Source organism: Passer montanus, unplaced genomic scaffold (genome assembly GCF_014805655.1).
Source record: "Passer montanus isolate IOZ18808 unplaced genomic scaffold, ASM1480565v1 scaffold114, whole genome shotgun sequence".
NCBI lineage: Eukaryota > Metazoa > Chordata > Aves > Passeriformes > Passeridae > Passer > Passer montanus.
The window spans coordinates 1,002,324-1,022,207 of NW_024358058.1; the positions used below are offsets into that span (position 1 = coordinate 1,002,324).

Here is a 19,884-nt window from a genome sequence, read left to right on the forward strand (position 1 = left end):
TTCCCAGCTAGGACAAGTCAAGGCTTATAGATGCCTGTCCCTTGCCCTGCCTGGTCCCCAAAAAGGCACCTCCTCATGTCCCTGTGTGCTGGAGGCTGCCCTCCCTCCCAGCCTTGGCCCCAGAGGCTCTGATATGGAGCTCATTTATTTATTTTCAGTCCCTGTCTAACCAGGCAAACTCCCCTGCTAGAAAAAGCTTATGCCACATTAACTTCACCTCCTTCTTACTCCTGACGCAATCCCCAGCTAAATTTAGAGGAAGACATTGCCTGAGGTCACTTTGGAGGTGGGGATGTGCTTCCCAGGTTTCACAGGCAGATGGACAGTGTTTTTTAGATTTTTCTCCCTGCTGGCTTTGGAGCTGGGCCTACCTGGCAAGTTAATTGAAAAATTCAGGATAAAAAAATGAGGGCAGATGTCCTGGACTGCCTATTTCCCTTTTCTACTGGGGGAGTGAGGCACTGGAGGCAACTTCCCTCTGGAAACATTAATCAGGGCAGGGAGAAGAGCATCCAAACAGCCACTGCAGAAACTCTCAAAAGCTGAACCAAGAAATCTCTCATGGCTCAGATTTTCCCTTTCTGATGTTTGTTCAGATGTTTGTACTTCCACCCTGCAAGACAGGGACAGACAGACCAAAAACTCTGCAACCCATTGGCAAAACCCCCACCCTCCATGCTCCCCCAAACCCGAGGCAAATCCCTGTTCTGATGGCAAAGCCAGCATGGCCACAGTGCACAGTGGCTTCTCCCAGGGGGACACACGTGGGGACACCACCACCAGTTTCAATCCTGCCCAGGAGTTGGATCCTCTGGCAGAAAAACACCCAACAGTGCCACACTTGTGGGCACAATGACATCTTTGCTGTGATGGGGGGTTGGCCTGGTCCCCACTGGGGAGCATTATGGGGGTTCTGTCCCCTGTCTGTCCCCCAAATGGGCTCTCTGCTGTCACACAGCCCCGTTTTGGGGCCACGAGGGCTCTGTGCCTGGCTTGCCTCAGGTGATCCCTGATCCTCAGCTGTGCTCCCAGGCCCCTGTACAATTACACATTCAGCACCACAATGTATTTCAAACTGTATTTCATGCCTCATTTGGCAACAAAATTAATTAAACTCTAAGTCACCACTGAAGGAGTGCAGCACCTCTTCCCTCCGTGGGTGTACAACTCAATTTGTTTAAGCTAATGTGCTAATCAAAGCTTGCCAGGTATTTGGGGACCTCCTGGCAGAGGGGGCTCTGAAGTGTCACAGGATGGGCTCTGCTGGGAGGGGACCAGGCACAGGGCCTGCCACCAGCCTCTGAAAGAGCTCAGATTCCTAAAATGCAATCCTTCCTCCACCAGCACCAGGCACCCACAGTGAGGCCAACTTATCATCCCAGGCCTTTGAGGTCTGGGAGCTGCCCACTGGCTGGAAATCACAGAATCCCAAAATACCCTGAGCTGGAAGGGACCCCCAGGGATGCTCAGGGCAGCCCCTGGCCCTGCACAGCCACCCCAACAGCCCCACCCTGAGCAGCCCTGGCAGCGCTGGCCAAACGCTCCTGGAGCTCTGGCAGCCTTGGGGCCGGGACCATTCCCTGGGCAGCCTGGGCAGTGCCAGCACCCTCGGGGGCAAGAGCCTTGCCCTGAGCTCCATGCCAAGCCCTGGCACAGCTCCAGCCCTTGGTGGGCTCCTGGCCCTGCCCCAGAGCAGAGCTCAGCCCCTGCCCCTCTGCCTCCCCTCAGGAGAAGGGGCACCCAGAGGATCACTGCCATCCTGCCCTCCCAGGCTGATCAGGTTGAGGCTCCTGCACGGAACCAGCTGGGCTTGGCATGTGCCAGGGAAACCACAGCACCCGTTCCTGGCACTGCCCAGGTCCCTCCTCCTGGCCACACAGGGACTGGTGGGCAATTCAGTGCCCCCACTCCCAGCTGTTGGAGGTGCTGGGAGAGGGCAGGGTATCCCAGCTCACACAGATGGGAATCCAAAAGGCAGATAGAACCACAGAGTGATCTGAGTTGGAAACGACCTGAAAGCTCATTCCAAACACCTGCCATGGCAGGGACACCTCCCACTGTCCCAGGCTGCTCCCAGCCCTGCCCAGCCTGGCCTTGGGCACTGCCAGGGATCCAGGGGCAGCCACAGCTGCTCTGGGCACCCCAAGCCAGGGCCTGCCCACCCTCCCAGGGAACAATTCCTGCCCAATCTCCCACCCAGCCCTGCCCTCTGCCACTGGCAGCCATTCCCTGGCTCCTGTCCCTGCAGGCCTTGTCCCCAGTCCCTCTGCAGCTCTCCTGGAGCCCCTTCAGGCCCTGCCAGGGGCTCTGAGCTCTGCCTGGAGCCTTCTCTTGTCCAGGGGAGCAGCCCCAGCTCTGCCAGCCTGGCTCAGAGCAGAGGGGCTCCAGCCCTGGCAGCATCTCCGTGGCCTCCTCTGGACATGATGGCCTCCTCTCCACCTGATTCTGACATTTTTTGACATGTCTGAGACAGCTCTATTGTCCCTACATCCACCACTGGCTCCCTCCCTTCCCATGATGGAAATGGCCCTGGGTGAATCCCTCCATCCTGCACCCAGAGCAGGGAGCACAGGCTGGGCAGGAGTGAAGAGGATCCTCCCCAGGCCACCAAGACAAGAGACAACAGTCAGGAACCAGGTATTTACAGTGTCCTTCAGCTGTGTGCACTGGGGAATGCAGTGCCAGCTGAGAAATGAGGCCCTCCAGAGTAACAAAATAGCACTATGCATGCAATCCACCCCCTCAGACACCCATTTGTTGCCTCTAATTAAAAATACTACTAATAATTGCAGTGTGAGCATCACTGCACACAACCATTAACAATGGAGATGCAGCAGGCTGAGGAGCTGGTCACACGTGGGACACGTGCTGCAGCAGGGCACCCCACAGGGCATGAGGAATTGCAAATTAGCAGCAGCCAGGTCCAGCAGCAGCACTTGCCAGACCTGCTGGGCCCCTTCCAAAGCCATCTCTCCCCTTTGGAAAGGGCACAACGAGCGTGGAGGCTGGAGTTGGAAGGCTGAGCCAACATGTGCTGCTCAGGCAGCCCTGGGGCAGGATCAGAGGTGATCTCAGGCAGAGCTGCAGCAAACCCCAGAGACCATCTAAGTGCTCAGAATGGAGATGAGAGCCCTGAGGAACAGGGCAGGGACAGAGGGAATTCACAGAATCCCAGAATGGTTTGGATTAGAAGAAACATTAAAACCCATCCAGTTCCATCCCTGCCCTGGCCAGGGACACCTCCCACCATCCCAAGTTGCTCCAAGCCCCTTCCAGCCTGGCCTTGGGCACTGCCAGGGATCCAGGGGCAGCCACAGCTGCTCTGGGCACCCCAAGCCAGGGCCTGCCCACCCTCACAGGGCAGAATTTCTTCCCAATATCTGAGCTGAACTTACTCTCTTTAGTTACTAATTGGTGCCCACCAGCTCCTCTCGTCAAAGACAGGGCAGTGCTGGAGCTTGTACCTGTTTTTTTAGAAGGTGCACACCAGGCCCAGCTTCCCCTCAGATTTTTGCACAAGACATTGATCCCATCAGAGCCCCTGGAGCCTCACTGCCTGGAACTGCCTCGTCCACGGGAGGAAAGAGCCCTGCACTGCCTCAGCAATTCTGGCAAAGTTAAAACTGTGCTTAAACAAGGTCTGTGGCAAACTGGCAGTTTCTAAACAAAAGCTGTCACTTATCTCAGTACAGCTTTGGCTCTGACACCCCCAGCATTCTCTGTACTCTTTCCCAGTTAAAGATTTTAAATCCAGTCATGGGGAATTCTTCTCCAGGTGGGAGATGAACAAAAAAACAACCCAAAGAACCCCCCAAAACCTTCCCCTGAAAACATGCACCCTTCACCTCTCAAGTTAAACACACACTGAGACAGGGACTAGGTTATATTTGCCTCTCCCCAGCTGCTAGAGGAGTCCTGAGCTGCTGCCAGAGCATCCCCACAGCACTGTCACCATGTCCTTGCTCTTCCCAGACTCGCTCCTTGTGTGTCCACTAGAAACCAGCTGTCCTGTGGCAGGACTGACACCCTCACTATCCACAGTGAAATAAAATTCAAGGGGAAGCAATTAATTGCAAGAAAGAGAGAGCTCTTCATATTTCAAGACAGGTTGGACAAGGTTTGGAGCAACCTGGGATAGTGGAAGGTGCCCCTGCCCATGGCAGGAGATGGAATGAGATGGGCCCAAATCATTCTGGGATTCTGTTTCAACATCACTGCAAAGGCACAGGAGAAGCCTCTGTGCAGTGGGGAACCCCTGGCAGCAGAACATGCACCCCAAGGCAGGAGGATCAGAGATGGGGTGTGACCCTGCATTAAGGCACACAGGGGCAAAGACCTTCCCCTGCCATTTGCTGCCCCAAACCATGTTGTTTCCTGCTGACCTGCACTCCCTGCCCCCAGCTTTCGGGCCCTCCAACTCTTTTCTTCCAGACCTTGCTTTTCCATATCCTGGTAAATGGGATGCACCCCACGAGAAAAACAGGGAGCAGAAAGGGGAGAGGGAGGAGAACAGGAGCTTCCCAAGGGCAAAGGCAAAAGCAAAGCAGAAAGCCCGACTGGCACACGGGAGATGAACTCACTGAGAGTGCCCAGGCTTTGCCAGCAGCAGGGGGGCACTGCAGCACACGGCTGTGCCCCTGCCACAGCTGGAGCTTCCTCCTGCCTCCCGGGAGAGGGCTGTGCCAGCAGCAGCAATGGAAAGGCTCCAGTGCTCTGGAGAGCAGGGGGTGGCAGGGACTGGACTTGGAGGAATGAGACTGAATGGCTTTGCAAGCTGGACCTGGCCATGGCAAGGGTTTTCCATGGAATCCCAGAATGGTTTCTGAATTGGAAGAAACCTCAAAGCTCCTCTCCTTCCAAACACCTGCTGTGGCCAGGTTCACCTTCCATTGTCCTTCACAGCTTCAAACCCTGGCCTTGGGCACTGCCAGGGATCCAGGGGCAGCCACAGCTGCTCTGGGCACCCCAAGCCAGGGCCTGCCCACCCTGCCAGGGAACAATTCCTGCCCAATCTCCCATCCAGCCCTGCCCTGTGGCACTGGCAGCCATTCCCTGGCTCCTGTCCCTGCAGGCCTTGTCCCCAGTCCCTCTGCAGCTCTCCTGGAGCCCCTTCAGGCCCTGCCAGGGGCTCTGAGCTCTGCCTGGAGCCTTCTCTTGTCCAGGGGAGCACCCTCAGCTCTCCTTTGATTTCAGTTGATAATGGCTAAACAATAACATTTACTTTGAAACAAATGGTCACACCAACAGCCTGGCAAATGAATTTTCCTGCTTTGCCTTTTTCTGTTGTGGTGGCTTTGTGTTTGGTGTGTTTGGTGACAGTTTGCATGGGCACGCCACAAAAACATGCAGCCTGGATCCCAAACTTGAACGGGAAGTGCCAGTTCTAAATATCAAGTCCCATATTGCACACCTCATGTCTGCCTTTCATCATCCATCAAAATAGCAAGCGGAGCCCAGCACTCCCACTTCAGCATAAGCAAAACATGTGGGAACTCGAGGCAGTTAGTAGGAAAACGTGATACAGCCTTGCTAATAAAAGCTCCTGCTTTCCTCACTATGGAAAACAGTTGCAAATGGGTTTCTGCAGCCTGGGACTCGACTGCTGACAGCACGGTGACAGAAACGCTGTGCTTGGCTCTTCCCAGCCCTGCCTGCCATGGTGTCCCAGCAAAGCACCCAGCTCCAGGAGCAGAGGGGAGCCCAGCAGCATCCATCCTGCTGTACCAGACCCTGCCCATCCCGCTCGGCGCTTCCCAACGCAGGGCTGCCTGCACACTCAAATAATTAAACCTTCAAACAGCTCCCCCATAGCACCAATTAAAGAGACAACCCCAGCTTTCAGAGAATTTATGACTCTCGGTGCTGTTGCCACAGGTATCCCGGTTTGTGCGTTGTTTAAAGAGAGTTTCAAAGGGGATCTGGGCTCGCCTCCCTCCAGGGAGAATCCATTCGCTTTGTTCACCAGACTATAACTTAAAATTTGTTACATGCACCAGCTTGTAAGCCTTTGAAAAACTCCCTGCTCCGCCAGCTTCAAATGGACTTGATGAACTTCCCCTGATCAAAGCAACTCTCTCACAGGGAGCTCACGAGCAAGGAAGCACCCAACTAATTTTGGGGCTGGGAATCACAGCATGGGCCAGGAGGGGACTCTCCCTCCCAAACGCACCCGAGAGCCCAAGCAAAGAGCCCAACCCACTTTGGCAGAAAGCACAAAGAAAAAGGCATTAATGCTGAATTCGCTTATTTAAAAGGGGAGGAAAAGAAAAAAATAAAAGATTAGCAGAGGTTTTGCTTGTTGAAAGCAGAGTAATTTGTCAGCAGGAGACCCCATGACTCCTGTCCCATCAGGACCCAGTCCTGGCACCCCACAACACTTGGGATGGGAAGGGAGATGGTTGCACACCCTCCACACTAGCCACAGGTGGAAGTGCTGCTCGTGTGCTGCTCCAGGAGATGTTTTACCTCACACACAACCACATGCCTTGGGTTTATTCCCTGCTCTGCAGAGCACAAACCACTTTGCTGGAGCAAAGTTGCAGCCAGCACGCACCAACCCTGCCGAAAACTCAGCAGCCACGAGGCCACAGCACAACTCTGCTGCCTCCGGCCACTCCCACTGCCTCAATGTCAATTAAAATGGTCATTTCCATGCGAAATTCAGCCCCAGTGGTTTCCTGCTTGAGGCAGGGCTCGATGAAGCACTGGGAGGGAGCTTGCTGCAGCTCAGATTAGTCATTTATGAACTATGATACGATGGGGGACACACTTTGAGATGTTTTGCTACTGCAAGTAACAAACACACTTTTGGGAGGGGAAGGCAAACCCCCTTCGAGGAGCAGGACAAGAGGCACGGGCTGAGCACCCTGGCTAAAATAAAGCCCCAGCAGAAAACAGCCCATGCTGAAAACACTGGTTGCAGCTCCCAGCCCCAGGAAGACCAACTTCCCGCGGTGACCTATATGTGCTATAAATGCTGCAGCCACGGGCTGGGTGACGTCAGCTCCATCCTTGTGGCAATTGTTGGGTCTCTCCTTGCCAAGAAAAGGCAAAGCGGAGGTGCTGAATTGTCCGTGCGGCGGGGGAGCGAAACCAGTTCCTCCCCGGAGCATTTGAGGACAGAAATGAGGGAAACAGTGGCAGGGCTTAAAATAAAAGCAGGAGGTAAATAGGAAAGCAAAGGGATCTCGAAGCTGGAGGGTTTGCATGAACACTTTGAATTTTTATGGCCTCAGGGAATAAAAGGGGTTCCCTTGGTAAAGGGGCCACCTGCAGCTTGGCCAGGGCAGTTGTTAGAAACAAGGAATTGTTAAGGTTGGAAAAGATCTTTAGGATGTTCAAGTGCAACTGTCAGCCCAGCACCATGTTCACCACTAAAGCATGTCCTCAAGTGCCACATCAACACCTGTTCTGAACACTTCCAGGGACAGTGATTCCATCCCTGCTCTGGGCAGCCAATGGTTAACAATACTTCTGGTAAAGAAATTTTGAATTTGAAAAGGATTTGAATTTGAGACAATTTTATCACTGGGATTGCCTGTTTCAATCAAATGCTTCTGTTCCTTTATTTACCAGCTGGGCTTTGGAAGCAAAAATCTCATTTTGGCCAGGACTGATCAGTCAGTGCTTTGCTCCCATCCCTCCTTCCCTCCTCACTTCTCTGGGGAGGAAAGAGCCTGGAGATAACAGCTCCTCTGGAGGGGAAGAAGAATAAAAGCTGCACACTGTCCCAGCATTTCCACAAGGAGATGGGAAGAGGGAGATCATGAATTCCCATGTCCAACTCAATTACACCAATCCAGTGACTGCTCCCATCCTGGGGGAAAGATAAAACACCAATATTTCTTGGCACACTAGACAACATCAGTTTGTTATCTGGAGGTTACCACAACAAGCCCAAATAAAGAGATCCTGGCACTGTGGTGCACAGCACCGAGCTAAGACTCAGACAAATCAGTGTTTGCTTCTCCTTTGCAGGCAGAGGGGAAATGCTGCACTGCCTCCACTGCTGGTCCAGGCCCCTGACTGAGAAGTGCTTGGAACACACGTGGCACATTAAAGAAGCAGCCCAGGCCTTCCTGCATGGCAAGATTTAGGGTGATCACCTCCAGGTCCTGGTTATGGTGTGGTTGTGAGGTGCTCTGCTCCCTCTGCTAGTCCAGATCCCCAAATCCAAGGACCATCTCCACCCTCTGACCACATCAAGGTTAATGATGACTCCAATTCAAATCAAATTTGGAGCTGGATGACTGCCTGTGTCTTGGGGAATTAAATACCTTGGGGGATGACCAAGGCCAGGTTGGAAGGGGCTTAGAGCAGCCCGGTCTAGGGGAAGGTGTCTCTACCCACGGCAGGAGGTGGAAAAAGATGAGCTTTAAGGTCCCTTCCAACCCAAAGTCTTCCATGATTCTGCAATTCTAACTAGTACTTGATTGTACCAGTGAATAAAGCTAAAGCAACAAACCAACAATCTGTGAGAACAACCTCTTGCCATTTTCTAGGGCCTTGTTTAGACACCTTGGATCCTTCTAACAGGCAGAGCACAGCCTTCTGCATGGCACAGCTCTCTGATGTCTTACTGCAGTTATTCACCCACCAGCAAAAAGCCAAAGATGCAGGACCAGGAAGAAGTCCCAAAGCTGACACTTAGATGAAATTTGTCCCCTGAACTCCAGGTGAGGCCAAGGATGGCTGACCAAGGGATAAAGCTGCTGCTGGAGCAAAGCTCTTGCCCTCCACCCAGCCCTGCACTGCCAAGGCAGGATGCATGTAGCAGGATGAGGGAGCCTCTGCTGTGTCCGAGGCTGGGACAGCAGGGATTGTGCAACGTCCCTCAGTGCAGTTGTATAACATCAGTGCTCTGTTTTTATGAACTGCTCCCAGTCAGGCCCAGAGAGCAGCAGCCCAGAGGAAGGGTGGTGTCAACATTACCTTTCACTCACCCGAAAGAAAAGAAGGGGTGGGGGGAGAATCAAAGATTTGGTGTCGTTTGGGCTGGGGAGGGGGTCTGGCTGTGCCGCAGAGCCCCGCTCCAAACTCTGCTCCTGGCCAGCACCACGGAGCTGGCAGCCAAGGCAGGCTCTGAGCAGGAAACGGGTTAATGGCAGCTCCTGCACTGCTCTGCTCCCCCCAGCGTGTAGCACGTCTTTTGTGGATTATTTTAACAGCAGAAGGCACACAAGGAACACTCACTGAAGAGATCAGCTTCCATCTGGGCTAACCCGAGAGTTTTCTCCCCTCCAATTTCCTCCAGCACCCACTCAACAGCTTCCCTCCCTGCCAAAGTGTTTGCTCAAAACCATCTTGACATGCAGCTCAACAGCTCAGTTGGAGAGCATCACTTTTGCCTGGTCCAGAAGGGCAGGAGCAGGGCAAGGCAAGGCAGGGCAGAGCTCCCACCCTGCTGCTGTAGGTTCCCCAGTGCCCCACTGGGGCAGCAAAGCTGCTCTCCAGAAATCCCAGCCCAGTCTCTGGGATGCTCACAGTGTCACACCACAGCCAGGAGTTCCCAGCTGGAGCCAGCCCAGGGCAGGGAAGGTCGAGTTTTAACCATCCACAAAGTATTCAGCAGAAGGGCAGATAAGCTGAATTTCCCTCATGCTGTGTGAGCCCTGCACAGAGCAGCTTCCCTGGGCATTAAAACCCTGGCCCAGCACTGTCCAGTCATCCTCCCCTGAGCCTCAAACCAACCAGCACATTTTCAGCCTCCAACAGCAGCCACTTCTCCAGCCCACTCCTCCCCACTGCCCTGCTCCCAAAGCCCTTGAATGTCAGCATCCCTGGTCCCCCCTTGGCACCCTGGAAGGCTTTGCAAGATCCCTTTGGGAACACTGAGATCCCACCCAACAGCAGTGAGCTGCTGGAGGGGCTGCATGGAGCAGACCCCCAAAGTGCCAGGAATGAACCACCACCACCTGTCTTCAGAGGGGAACAGCAAAAGTCTTCCAGGGCAGTGCAGACACATCTAAGCAGCTTAGAGACCTGCCCTGTCTGCTCCCAGGCTCCTGGAGCAGTGGGACAACAACCTCCAGCTCAGGCAGCAACATCTTCATGGGAGACAGCTCGGCAAGAGCAGCTTTGCCCACCCAGAGACACATGGAGCAACAAGGAAACCATCCAGAGAAACAGCAGCAGAGCACCACCCGAAAAATACATCACCAAAATACACAACCCCCTCCCCTAAGGCATCTCTGGAACCAAACACAAATTTATTGCAAGAAACATTATGGTATAAGGGGAAAAAAAAGATGACAGTACCTGATCCTCCAAACTGAGTGCTCGCAAGGGTCGTGGGTCTGTTTTTTCCATTAGCCACTGGCAAGGGAAACATCTAGAAAAACAAGGAGATGAGAGAGAAGGGAAGAGAAAAGAGATTTCAGTATGTTGGTTTTACTGTGCTGTTGCAAAGGGGTCACACTGGGGGAGGGGAGGGGGAAGGCAGCCCGTTATTGATGCAAAAACCTTTCCTTGTGTGCCTGCTCCATCACTCAGGAGGGAGGCACAGCCCTGCTCCCACACACACCCCCACGTGTACACCCCCTGCTTCTGCAGGGGCAGCTGCAAACCAGCCAAGGAGCATCCCTGCCATCCCAGTTTCATCCCAAAGTTGCTCACCCTGGCTGCAGGTGAGCCCTGGGGAAAGGCCAACTCCATTCATAAACAGGCAGCAGGATAATGACAGCAAAGCTGTTTTATCCCTCACTGTCCCAGCTCCCACAGCAGTCCTGCTCCCATCCCACACCTCCAGCCACCTGCAGTGCCTGGGCAGGACAAGGGCTGCCTGTGGGCCTGGCTCACGGATCAGCCCCCAGCCTCATGGAGCAGCTCCCACCCCACTGCCTGGGGGCTCCAGCAGCACCAGGACCTGACACAGCCCTGGGGCCTGGGGAGAGGAAGCTGCTCCGAGGGCAAATACAGTTACTCATGATTTAAAAAGTTAATATATTTCACAGAATTGGTCGCTGTGGGGACTTGTTTGCTCTATCACTACAGCTTCATTATCACAACTGAGCCTCTCCTGCCAGGAGCTTCCTCAAAAACACACCTTGTCACCTAACCTGTATAAATATTTTTAATAAAAGTTGGGAGAGTTTCAGAGGCTGCTATTTAATAATTTACATGCACCTGCGTGCAGCAGAAAAGAAAACTAATTCTCCTGCACACAAATGGAGCTTCAGCCAATAAAACAACTGGTGGAAAAACGCTTAGTGAATTAACATTTTAATATCCTTTTTCTATTCAAGATACTTTCACCACCAAGTCATTTGAATTTTTATTATTTTTAGCTTTGTAATGTCTGAGTAACTCAAAAGTTTAATGCTTTGAAGATTAAACAATGTAATGGCACAAGAGCCTACAGAAAGGCAGCGTTTCATGCCCTGACATAGCTGATGTCTGGCTGTGGTCAGAAACATTCCTTTGTACAGAACCGTCTGCCCAGCTTTGTTTTCACAAATGCTGGGGAGGAGAAAAAAACCCAACAAAAAACAGTTAAATGTGGTAGAGATGCAAAGAGAGCAGTTAAGGAACCAACTGCCATTCATAAAGAGCACAAATTTGGGATCATATATATGCATGCAGGGTGTAGATGTTTTACACACGGATTTAAACAAAGGTGTAAACAGTGTTTAGTGTTCATCCAGCTGCCTGCACACACCTGCCCTCACCTGCCTGCACACGGCCCCCCAGCCCCCTCAGATGTGCCCTGAGGCTGCTGCTCACCCCAGGGGCTCCCGAGGTGTTTGGGGTGGCCCAGCAGCCCCACCATCGGATGAGCTTTGTTTCCTCAGGAAGTTGGGCTAGACCCCAAAGATTGCAGCTCACCTTCCTCTGCACTGCTGCAGGGCTTCCCTGCATCCCCTCCCCCTTGCAGGGCAGGAGGGGGCTCTGCAAACATCTCCAATCATGCTGAAAATTGAACTTAGGTGGCTGATCCCACCCTGCCTGTGCTCATTCCCTCTTCTCAAGGTAGGAAGAAGATTGAGATCAAGCTCCCTTCTTGCCAAGTGGCATGGGGCAGGTCTGCATGTGCGAGCAGGGGGGAAGGGATGCACCATGAACCGACCAGCAAAGAGCACACTCACACAAAAAAAACCCCAAAAAACCCAAAAACAAACAACCCCCCCCGAAAAAAGGCACTGCTGGCTCTTTTCATGAGCATTTCTGCTCAGCATTTGCTGAGGCTGAAAAACGCAAGGTTTGAGCAGCAAACATGAACGGAGAAAAGGAACAGCCTTGTTCCACTGCACCCAGCACCTTCTGCTTCTGCAGAACAGGAGGGTCCCCCCAGGGCAGCAATGCCCAGCACCCCCAAAACACCCCCACACAGCCCAGGGAACCCCTCCCCTCCTCCAACTGCCTGAAGAGAGATTTTGAGGCTGATGCAACACCTTCCTGCTCTCCCTCCCCAGGGGATTTAGAAGTCATGGACCCCTTCCCGCAGCAGGGCAAGTAGAGATGCTAGAGGACAGAATCCTGGAATATCCTGAGCTGGAAGAGATCCAGCCATTCAGTCCAACCCTGTCCCTGCACAGCCACCCTAACAAGCCCACCCTGAGCAGCCCTGAGAGCTCCTGGAGCTCTGGCAGCCTTGGGGGCATTCCCTGGGTAGTGCCAGCACCCTCGGGGGCAGGAACCTTGCCCTGAGCTCCTTGCCAAGCCCTGGCACAACCTCATGCTGTCAAAGAAGGGTGATGGGGAGCAGAGAACCCCAGGTTACCCCTCCAAACCTAACACATGCCAACCACAGGAGGCGTTTTGGGCTTTTTTCTTGCTCCCAGCCTCTTTTTCCACTGTGGTGTGGGCTGAAGCTGCCCCGAGGAGCCCGGCACAAGTCATACGTGAAGTGCCTTCGCTGGCGTGTGTTGCTCAGAGGCAAAGTTCATCCACCCACTGCAAATTTCCTTTCTGTTTTAAATGCTGCTTTAAAAATAAACTGGGGGGAGGGAGGAGATGAACCGGAGCTGGCACCTACCAGGGGACCCAGGCATTGAGAGACCCAGGCATGAGCTCTCAAGAGTTGTAATTGGGTCATTACTTGGCCTTTGTTAGATTTGAATAATGTCGATTTAAACGGTTATGTAAAATCCCCTATCTTAAGTTGGTGTATTTGGTTTTTCAAGTCCTATCTCCAGCCTCCCCGAGAGCTGACAACAACTTCGTTCCCTCCTAGCTCAATTTCCACCCCTTCCAAAGAATTTATTCTCCCTTCATTTCTCCCTGGGTAAACAGGTAAATCCAGAGCATGAGAAGATCCAAATGCCTGCACCCTCCCCTGAGGAGGTTATAGCCCAGAGACCCCACACTTCATACAGCAAACTCCTAAGAAAGAAAGGAAATTTGCCAGAAATGAGGAACATCAAGCAGCATGTCATTTATTGTGCACATCTAGAAGTGCAATTCTTTTCAAATTAAATCAGTGCTCATTCTCTCTCCTCTCCCACCTGATGAACTCCAGGCTGAAGCAACCTCAGGCCTGAACTCCAAACCCGAAATCTATTTTGCAGCATGGAAAGAATCCAGCTGTTAATTTGGGGAGAAGAGGGAATTTGACCCAAACTACATTGCCAGCAGGACATTTTATACATGTTCACTTAAGACAGACCTTCCTGACTACAGTCCCAAATGCCCACTGTGTGTGCAGTCAAACTTTAAGCTCCACAGCTGCTTCACTCTGAACAGAACTCCGAGTTTTACCATGGCAATGCAGGCGCTGGCCTTGGCCGCAGCAGGGCACGGCTGCAGCATCCTCCCGTGGAGCACAGGAGCTGCTCCAGCCCTGCTCGCTGCCAGCATTCGGCTCCCGCTCCCGGAGCCGGGGCTGGAGCCGCGAGAGCCGCGGCGCAGCCGGAGCGGCAGGTCCTGTGTGACTGCTCAAGCCCCTGCCCACCCTGCAGCGAGCCAGAAACCCCCTCTGCCAGGCAGCTCCCCGCAGCATATGGTTAATACTCTGCTAATAATCATGGCTGTTAACAGCACCTCGCTCCTGCCAGAGCCCCCGGCTGGCACTGGCACGCGGCCGCTCCCAACTCGGCTGGCGCTCGGTGGCACCAACACACCCAGGGCTGCTCTGCTCCTCTGTCCCCTGCCTGGGGTGTCCCTGTCCTCCAGAGCAGTGCAGCCCAGCCAGGACACCTGTGTGGCACCTTCCCACTGCACAGCAGCACTGGCACAGCGGAGACACTGCCTGGGATAACCAGTAACCACAAAAAGTCCCAGAATCCTGGAATACCCTGAGCTGGAAGGGACCCCCAGGGATGCTCAGGGCAGCCCCTGTCCCTGCACAGCCACCCCAACAGCCCCACCCTGAGCAGCCCTGGCAGCGCTGTCCAAACGCTCCTGGAGCTCTGGCAGCCTTGGGGCCGGGACCATTCCCTGGGCAGTGCCAGCACCCTCGGGGGCAAAAACCTTTTCCTCCTATGCCAGTCCTTGTGGTTGAGCATCTCCTGACAGCACAGGCCAAGGGTCCTCATATGCAAGTCCTTGTGGTTGAGCATCTCCTGACAGCACAGGCCAAGGGCAGCTCCCCCCATACACAGCCTGTGCCCATCAGGCTGAGCTGCAAAGCCTGGAAGCCACCAAAGCCCAGCCTAATCAATAGCTGAGCTGCCCACTTGGGTCTATGGGCAGGATGTTTTCTCGAAAGCTCCTCTCCAGATCTGGCAGCCCATCTGGGCCTGCTGCCAGGGAGCAGTGGTGAAGGCGAGCTTACAAATTACCCACACTTTGGGGTAATTAGAAAAGGCAATTTATCTGGGGGTAGAGGTAAGTGTGCTGCCATGCACACCCCAAACCATCACTGGGCCTTTCTTTTGACTTGTGCTCACTTACAGATTCCTTTGATTTTTGCCCTTTTTGGCAAATTACAGTGGCACAAAGCTTTTGGTGAGTGCTTTGGAGTTCAGTATCTACCCAATCAATTTATTTATTAAAGAGGGGATGAGTCTCTTCTTTCAGGACTGCAAGCCTAGCTTTCAGCATCTCACACAACCCTGTAATTTACTGACCCCAGGAACTCATGGCAGGCCATGCCACCCCCTTAGGGCCTTAAAATTCCCTTCCTGCACAGCAAAACACATTGCAGGGCTGGACCACAGACTGCTGGGGCTGAACACATTTTCCCTAGAAAAAAGGAATCAAAATACTGATCTGAAGCAAATGCTTCCAGCTGCTCTGAGTATCTCTACTTTTCCCTCCCCTCTACTCTCCTGGAGAGGATTACTGAACCAATGCTCCACTCCTGTTTATTCAAAGAAAAATATAAATACACTTGAAAGAGCGAGCTTTGTGGTCAAAAACCCTGTATCCCAAGGACACAGAGAGAGCAAACCATGGAGCACCTATTCAACAGACCCATCTACTGTCTAGGAAGCTTTTCCATTTCAGCTCCTCATCCTTGAGGAGAGCTGTTAATATTCCCTTTATGCAAAGAGAGAAGGGTGTGTGGAGATGAGGGTTTGTGAAGCAGAGCTGGCTGCAGTCCAGGCTGCGCCGGAGCCCATCGGCCGGCGGATCCTGCAGGGAACATCTTCGAGCCATTTGCTGGCAAATGACATTCACAGGCCCTGGTGCTGTGAGCAGCAACCCCCAGCACCTCCACACCAGCCGTGGAGGAGCACGGGATGAGTTCTGGTCCTTCCCAGAATTACACCAGTGGAAGAGCGTTGGATGCAAACCCAAATTTAACCTTTTGGTGTGGATTCGCCTCCAATGACAGAAACGTTTGTGGACAGAGGGACCAGGTCAAGACTCATCCCAGGAATACAGCTCTAGGCATGCAAATGAGGATGGTTGGTTAAATTGGAAAATAAGGTCTTGGGGTTTTTTAAAGCTCTAAATGGTGAATGGCATTTGATTTTTTTTTTCAAGAAGGGGAAAAAGCAAAGTACGAACTGCTGCAGCCCCCATAAGGGAGCAGATTCTGGGTTACTGACCCAAAGTGCAATTGATGGAAAGCCCCAGGGCTCCTGCCAACCTGCAGGATCTCTGAGAGGGACAAATATTCCTGAACAGATTCCTGGTTTCACAGGGATACCATCACTGCAGTCCCTGTACCCACTTTAAAACATTCTACCAGAAACGCCCATCACCAGCAATTCAACAGAACCAGCCTCCCAGTAGAAGGATGAAACTGGGAGAACTGGGCTTCTCCTGGAGAATTGCTCTTGGGGGGCTCAGAGACACCCCCCCTGCCCCTCCAGGACAGAGTTCTGTCAGGACAGGTACAACCCCCAGCTGTAGAAAAAGGTTTATTTCCCAGGGCTGAAGCTCAGCATGCGGATGCAGAAAAGCAGATGAGCCCCAGCACACCCACAGGGACAGCAGGTGACCCTAGCTCTGCCACCACTTTTTGTCCCTTCTCCTCCACGGGGCAGGAACATCAGCCCAGCAGGGCTGTGGGCTGGGTGACCCAGGCTGGGGTGACTCTCACGGCCATTCCTCCTCCTGGAGCTGTTGTTTCTATCTCTGCAGCACGTTTGCTTATCTCGACAGCAAGACACATGCTTGCAGTGCCATGAGGGTGCAGCACACAACAGAGGAACCCAACAGACAGTTATTGCCTTTGAACACCAGCTCTGCCCTCCAGAGTCACCTGCCAAGGAGAGGCAGCACCGCTGGCAGTGCCACAGCACGATGTGCCAGGGACTAACCCCGCTCTGCTGTGACTAAAGGGACTTCTCCTCCCTCCGAGCTGTGCACACCCTTCAGGGGGAACTCTTAGGTCCTGTTTCTTTGAAAATAAACAGCTCCTAAATGCAGCTCAAGGTTTCCAGGATACAGAAGAGCAGAGCATGGGGAGCACAAGTGTCCAACTCCTGCAAAAATAACGCGCTGGAGAGCTTGGACACGTTTCAAACTGTGACAAAATAACCTGTGGGAGCAAAAGTTTAATAGTCTGGATCTAGGGAGAGGAAAAAAGCTTGATTAATCAGCTACTGAAGTTACATCTCTCCATGGCTGCAGAAACAGTCACCCAGTGAGCATTTAAACAGAGAACACACAACTCTGCTAATTCCCCCAAAATTTCCCATCCAGAAAAGAAACCTCTCTGCCTTCCCTGCGAGGGAACAACACACATTTGAGGGGAAGAGGGGGAGAGGAGGGGCAGAGGCTTTGCTTTAACTTGAAAATAAACAAGTTGCAGCACATGTGCACGCACACAAACACGGCACATCTGAAAGCCATCATGTCCAATTTACAGGCTCACATTTCCTCCCCTGTGCAGCTCCCAGCCCCGGGGCTGCGCAGCCCCCCGGCCGCGCTCGCTCACCATACTGAAGTCCAGCAGGTCACTGAGCTCTTTGTCTGTCCCAACTGCAGCCATTCTCTGCTGCTGCTGATTCATATTCCCACAGACTCAACAGTGGCAGTCCTGCAGAAAGCGAGGGGGAGGGGAGGGAGATATTTTAATGACTACAGCAAACTACCCACCCCATTGATGAATATTTTAAAAAGACAGAGTGGAGGGGCAAGAAAAGAAAAGCCCTGAGCGTGTCGGCAGCGTCCAAGTCCGGGGCCAGAGCACAGTCGGAGTCCTCACACAGCACCCAGCGGCAGGAACAAGCCTTCTATTGACCAGACACACTTGTATGTTAGTTTTTTGCTGCCAATTCCACTAGTTCAGGCCAATTCTGTTCCCGGCGTGTGGCGAATGAAGGGGGGAAAAGAAGAAAAAAAAAAAGGGAAAAAAAAAGAGTCAACTCATTTATCAAAGGGTTCAGGCAAGTTATCACTCAGGCGCTTGTCTGGCTCAGCTCGCCCCCTCGCCTTCCCCCACACTTGCTCCCCGCAGGAGGCTCTCTTGTCCTTGCTGAGTTTTGTTTTAAAAAAAAAAAAAGAAAAAAAAAAAAGAAAAAAAAAAGTAGGCCGTTACAGCTCTTTCCTTCGGGTCGCCGAGCACCTGCAGCTGCTTTTTCAGGGGCTGTGTTTGGGGATGCCCAGCCAGGCCGTGCTCAATGAGAACTGAACCTCTCCACTCCCAAAAGGGGCTGGAAACAAAAAAATTTTGTTTTCGGAGTGTTTTTGCAAAAATAAAGCCCTCCAGGCAACCTTGCAAGATAGGTAAATATTATTCTTCCTAATTTTACAGATTATTTTTTTTCAAAAGGGAGATTGATCTTTTTGGCCAGCTTGCTATGATAGAAAAATATTTCTTTGGGAGGGAGGAAGAGAGGCCTGGGATGAGATAAAAGATTCCTTTTTTTTTTTAGGCCTTTTTTTTTAGGAACTCATTCATGGTTACAAAGGGCAGCTGGCCAATAAATTTAACTCATTAATTGTAAGGTTAAAAAAAAGAAGAAGAAGAAAAAAAAAAAAAAACCAAAACTCCACACGATCCAAAGTGTTTGTAGGCTCAGCCACCACATTTCAATGAAGTTTCATAAAAAAAGGCTGAAATCAGCCCAGCGTGTAAAAAGCCTTCACCGCTATAAAAAACAGCCTGGGAGTTTTCTTTTTTTTTTTCGTATTTTCATTTTCTTTGAAAATCCTTTTTCAAAGTGTCATCAGTGCATCTGGTCAGTGTTTTTAAAGCCACTTTCCCAACCTCCTGCCCCGGTGCCTCAAGTGGGGCTGGGGACACGAGACCCCGGAGAAGCCGCGGAAGGAGGGAGCCAAGAGGGCACATCTCTTCCCAGCCCCCCAAACCCTGCACCCCCGAGCACCCTGGGACAACGTGAACAAAACCCTTGGCCGCCCCAACGCCACGCTGGGAGGGTTATTTTTATTTATTCCACGCACACTTTCTGACTCCAGAGCAGCCCGCGGGGCCGGGGCGCCGGGCCAGGACCCCCCCCCGATGTCTCCGCGCCCCCGGGGTCCCTCCCCAGCCCGGACAAAGGCTCGGCTGCCCCGGGACGGGCGCGGGCCGGGGGTGAAGTTGTTCGGTGCCCTCCAGCCGCGACCCCCGTGCCGCAGAGAGCGGGGCTCCCGGCTGGCAGCCCCCGCGCACACCGGGCAGCGCAGGAGGGCGAAGCGGCCCCAGGGGCCTCCTCCCTGCCGGGGGAGAAGCCGAAGCTGCCGCCCCCGCGCTGGGTCCCGCGGCTCCGGCAGCCCCCGAGCCGGGAAGGGGCTGCGGGACCCCCGGGGGGGCCGCGGCGAGCTGCGCTCGGCTGAAGTTCGCGGCGGGACCGAGCGCCGGAGCCCCCTCCCCAGCCGGGACGGCGCACCCCCTCCCCGCGGCCCGCACGCCCCCCGCCGGCAAACTTTGCCGAGGGGACAATAGCGCCGAGCCCGTCCCGTCCCGCTCCGCACTCCGCGCTCCGAGCCCCGCCACACCGGCACCCCCAGCTCCGGCACCCCCGCGCCGGGACCCCCGCTCCGCGCAGCCCCGGGGCGGCGCGGCCGGCTTGGCTTGGTTATTATTTTATTATTTCTACGCTTTATTTTATTTTTTACCTGTTCCAGGCCCGGCGCGCCCGGGGCAGGGGAAGCGCATGAAGGGTGTCGGGGGTCGCGGCGGGGGCGGGGGCGGCCGCGGCGCCCAGGCCCGGGGGCGGCGGCGGCGCCTATTGTTCTCCGCCGCCGGCGGATACAATGTAGCGAAGCGGCGCGATCGCCCCGCACCGGGCGGCGCGTGCGCCCCGGCCCGAGCGTGGGCGCGCCCGGGAGGGCGGAACGGGGCCGCGGCGGCGCGGCGGGGGCAGCGCCGTGGCGGGGACTATATTTCCTAGCGTAAGGGGACGGGCGGCTCGGCGAACAGCGCCGGTGACGACACCGGAGCTCCGCGAGATGGACTGATAAGGCAGCAGGGTCCCAGCCAATGGAAACGTGCTGTTGATGTGATTGGCAGGTGGTGCGGCCAACCAGAGCGCGGACTGCCGCGGTCCCCGCCCACCGAGCGGGGGGCGGGCCGGGGGCGGCCGCTGGTTGCCGTCGCCGCCCGCG

General features: G+C 53.9%; 1 protein-coding gene across 17 annotated transcripts in view; it reads right to left on the bottom strand.

Annotated features, from left to right (window-relative positions):
• TCF3 (transcription factor 3) overlaps positions 1-19,582 on the bottom strand; it is an 82,624-nt gene extending 63,042 nt beyond the window's left edge. For all 17 annotated transcript variants that reach the window (XR_005626284.1, XR_005626283.1, XM_039696696.1 and 14 more), the window contains exons 1-3: positions 19,396-19,582; positions 17,270-17,371; positions 10,258-10,330 (exon numbers count right to left, since the gene is read on the bottom strand). Coding sequence is in view for 15 of the 17 variants with exons in the window: in XM_039696696.1 (XP_039552630.1) it covers positions 10,258-10,330; positions 17,270-17,344 (148 nt within the window). In the remaining 2 variants the exon portion in view is untranslated. The remainder of the gene's footprint in view (positions 1-10,257; positions 10,331-17,269; positions 17,372-19,395) is intronic.
• Positions 19,583-19,884: the final 302 nt, after the last annotated feature.